The 4,284-nt window shown below is 33.2% G+C and overlaps 1 protein-coding gene across 1 annotated transcript; it reads left to right on the top strand.

Annotated features, from left to right (window-relative positions):
- Positions 1-1,428: 1,428 nt before the first annotated feature.
- On the top strand, positions 1,429-3,948 carry LOC100777747 (TOM1-like protein 2). Its single transcript, XM_014773826.3, has 3 exons — positions 1,429-2,036; positions 2,541-2,807; positions 3,296-3,948. The coding sequence occupies exons 1-3, from the start codon at positions 1,551-1,553 to the stop codon at positions 3,746-3,748; spliced, it is 1,206 nt and encodes a 401-aa protein (XP_014629312.1). The 5' UTR covers positions 1,429-1,550; the 3' UTR covers positions 3,749-3,948.
- Positions 3,949-4,284: the final 336 nt, after the last annotated feature.

Raw genomic sequence — 4,284 nt, 5'->3', positions numbered from 1 at the left:
ACTGTCGTCGATCAAACTGAGTAAATCTGAACCTACTTCCGACCAAAAATAATAAATTTCAATTTTTCAAGGATGAAAAAAAGACTCAAAATTTTATAAAGATGGATTTGAACCTTTTGATATTTATAGGGATGAAAAATATATTTTAGCTTATAATTTAAGTTTTAAACCATGTAGGCTCATATTCACCAAAGCTTAATTCCAAACCAAAAAAAGACACACATTTCAATTTTATAGGGATGAATTTTGGATTTTTTGATATTTATAGAGACGGAAAATATATTTTAACCTAAAAATATGATTGACAAAAAATTATTTTGGTAATGAAGATATATCAATGAAAACCTATTAATGAAAATACTTTTGTTAATAATAAAATATTTCATATCTTTTTTAATGAAAACCTATTAACCGAAATATTTTTATTAATAACTGAGATAATTTAAATATGACTTGATATGTTATTTATCGAAAAGTCTTTCAAATTTAAGGGAAGTTATTTTTTCTATTTTCTATTATGAATTGCTTATCTACTTTTTTGATATTTATTAGTATATTATTTTTTATATGTGTACTCTTTAATAATGATTTATTATTTTAAATTAATCAGATATTTTTCATATCAAAAACATATTACAACAAAAAATTTCATTTTTTTAAACTTCAAAATATAATTCATCACGTATTTTTTTACATATATATAATATCCTGTATTAATTATACATTATGTTATTGCATATATTAATGATGTAAAGTTGCTATAAAAAAATTAAGTTCATTTAACTTAATTGATCAATGATTTATCAATTTCATTATATTAAATTGATTTTATTTATATTTTCTTTGATAAAATATTTTGGACATGTGATGAATAATTGAAAACTTATAAATCTGTTTTGATAATTTATAGTCATTTATAAAAAAAAATTAAATAAACTTAAATAATAATAAGAGTCCCATTTCTAACATCAATACATATTTTATTACATAATAACTCAATTTCTTTATTATATTAACTTATTTTAGAATTTTTATTTATTATATGTCAAAAGACAAATCATTTAATACAAAAATACCTATATTTTTTAAAATAAGTCTTGCTTATATAAGAAGATTACATAAAAATCAGACATATATATATAAATAAAATATTAATCCCTACATCAATTTGTCAAAAATATCTTCTTAAGAAGACACCTAACACAATCTTTGTATTGGTTAGATTCGACGTGAAAATTTTTAAGTTGAAACCGTGACAAATTCAACTCATGATTAAAATATTTAGGGCGAGACAGAAAAAGACGTGAAAATGAGTTAAATGCATAATTTATTATCATTAATTAAATCCCACCCACAAACAAATCCCAGTCTACGGCATTGATTTTTTTTTTTTTAAAATAAAAAAAACGTGTCACAAGCAATTGATCAGTATATTGACACCACCACACACACCCCTCTTGTCTCTCGTCACTTGTTCACTTTATAATCTTCAAAGCTCAGCTTTTTACTTTCCTCACATTTCACCCGATCTAGTTAGGGTTCCTTACACGATGGAGCGGTTGAAGTGGGCGCAACTGGGTGAGAGGCTGAAGACCGGTGGGGCCCAGATGGGGCGAATGGTGAGCGGAAAAGTGAAGGAGATGCTTCAGGCGCCGACGCCGGAGTCCAAGATGGTGGACGAGGCCACGCTGGAGACCATGGAAGAACCCAATTGGGGCATGAATCTCAGAATCTGTGGCATGATCAACAGCGACCAGTTCAACGGCTCTGAGGTCGTTAAGGCCATCAAGAGAAAGATCAATCACAAGAGCCCCGTCGTTCAGACCCTCAGCCTTGACCTCCTCGAAGCCTGCGCCATGAATTGCGACAAGGTCTTCTCCGAAATCGCTTCCGAGAAGGTTCTCGATGAGATCATTCGCCTCATCGATAACCCGCAGGCCCATCACCAGACCCGCAGCCGGGCTTTTCAGTTGATTCGGGCCTGGGGCGAGTCCGAGGATCTCGCTTATCTTCCCGTCTTTCGTCAAACTTATATGGTCTGTTTATTTATTTATTTTTACTGATTGAGGATATTGCCATAACTGGATTACTTGTTTGTTACTCTTGTCTTGATACCTGTGGTCTGGACAAAAAAAAAAAAAAAAGAAGAAGCTTTCTCCCATAGTAAATCCTATTTTAGTACCTGAATTTGTGAGACACTATCGTACTAGTCCTTGAAATTAGATAAATGTCGAATAAATTTTTTAAATTTTAGGAATTTATTTGATATTTTTCTAATTCAGGGACTGCTATAAATACGCCCAGCATATTCAGGGAGTATTGATTAAAATGGGGTATACTCATTTCTCAGGTGACGCTGGGGATTTTTATCTTGTACAGAATATTGATTTTGAAATGTAATTGTATTGGGCTTCATGTTCTCACTTATTTTCTGCACTTTATGCAATGCCTTCTATTTCTACATTTTACTGTGATAGATTCTCTTGCATCCTTCTCTTTCACATTTATTTGAATCCTTCATCCTATCTTTTTGATGGCAGAGTTTGAAAGGAAGGGATGAACCGGTTGACATGGCGGGAGGAAATTCACCACATGTTCCGTATGCCTCAGAGTCATATGTAGATGCCCCTGAAAGATACCCAATTCCTCAAGCTGAACTACATGATATTGATGATCCAGCAGCTTTCTCTTCTAATTACCAACACATATCAGTTGAAGAGAGGAAAGAGCATCTTGTGGTTGCTCGAAACAGTCTCGAATTGCTCTCTAGCATATTGAATTCTGATGCAGAGCCTAAAACTTTGAAGGTAAACATCTTGATGTTAGAGAAAATCAACATTACCCGAATAATAAATTGGTGTTTTGTATACTACTTCATCATGATGTTTTTTTGTATGCATCCAGTCTTTCTTTTTCCTCTTTTTTTTTTTCCCCATGCTTTCCATCTACTACTGTTAGATAATTGCTATATATGGCCTTGTTCGGACAGACTTTTCAATAAGTACTTGTAGGAGAAGAAGAAAATAAAAAGTTAAGATATATTAAACTTCTCTGACAAGTTAAAATCAACTTTTGCGTTCCAACTTCTGTAGAATAAATTCTCATTTAACTTATCCAAAAGTTGAGATGCATAAGTTGATTTTAACTTATGGCAGAAGGTTCATCTACTCTGTTTTGTAGTTTCTTTTCTTGTAAGTGTTTATAGAAGAAGTATTTGCCCTTTATTTTCTTCTCTATATTGCTGACAGAATAGTTGTTTGATGATGGAATTTGCAATAATTTTGTGTGGCTGTAGGAAGATTTAACCGTGAGCTTGTTGGATAAGTGCAAGCAATCTCTCTCTATCATCAAGGGGATAGTGGAAAGCACTACAAACGATGAAGCAACACTTTTTGAGGCTTTATATCTCAATGACGAGCTGCAGCAGATTGTTTCTAAATATGAGGAGTTAGATGCTGCTCAAAGTTCTGGGGCACAACAACCTCAAAATGCTGACACTGACAAGCATGATGCCAAAGCTGTTCAAAACCCCAATGAAGTACCCGAAAATGAAGAATCTGAAGCTGCTCAGAATCTGGATCGAAAGCTTCCCCAAAAGTCTAACACTCTTGAAGTCAATGCAACTGAGGGCGAGAGAGATGATCTTGCTGAAACTAAAATAGTGGATGGTCTTGCTGAAACTAAAATAGTAGATGATGGCACGAAGGAGAAGAATGCTGAATCTAGTTTCAAGCGAGATACCGAATGAGCAAAGCATAGTTGGCATATGTATCTTCTAATTCGCATTTTATCTTGTCTTTGTTCATATCTTGTAATAAGCTATAGTCCTTCTATGCGGGTGATTTACATTGCCCAAATGTGTAATTGGCAGGAGTTTCCATCCCGAGGATTGTGATAACATCCTTGTGAGATCATGCTAGTTTCTCATAATATTAAGTGGTTCCCACATTTTGATCCGCTTCCTTATATTATTAATGCGAGAAGGGGATGAAGTTAGTACTGTTGTTAGTGCATAGAGTGTGGAGACAACTAATCGCGCACATTGGAGTACAGATTAGAAAATCGGACTCTTGTTTGAGTTTTATTTATGATAATAATGTTTTGTTTTGTAAGTTATATAGAAATGACTACTTTGTTTGTTTAGTTTGTGTTTTGTCACTTGCTTGTTGTAAAGGAGGATTGCATGTCACGTTTTTTACCTGAAACTTGAGGTTTAGCGCTACCTATAATGAAGCAGCATGTGCACAAGTGAACTGCAAATTTATTGTTAACAATTAATCCTAT

This window comes from Glycine max, chromosome 3 (genome assembly GCF_000004515.6).
Source record: "Glycine max cultivar Williams 82 chromosome 3, Glycine_max_v4.0, whole genome shotgun sequence".
Taxonomy (NCBI): Eukaryota; Viridiplantae; Streptophyta; class Magnoliopsida; order Fabales; family Fabaceae; genus Glycine; species Glycine max.
The sequence above is the reverse complement of the archived record's forward strand: the minus strand, read 5'-3'. Positions and strand labels throughout refer to the sequence as shown.

What these genes read in the sequence shown, in the direction of transcription:
- LOC100777747 (XM_014773826.3), top strand. Translation starts at nt 1,551, where the DNA reads ATGGAGCGGTTGAAGTGGGCGCAACTGGGTGAGAGGCTGAAGACCGGT. An exon ending in TCTTTCGTCAAACTTATATG is followed by an intron (nt 2,037 to 2,540) that starts GTCTGTTTATTT and finishes TTTTGATGGCAG; the next exon opens with AGTTTGAAAGGAAGGGATGA. An exon ending in CAGAGCCTAAAACTTTGAAG is followed by an intron (nt 2,808 to 3,295) that starts GTAAACATCTTG and finishes GTGTGGCTGTAG; the next exon opens with GAAGATTTAACCGTGAGCTT.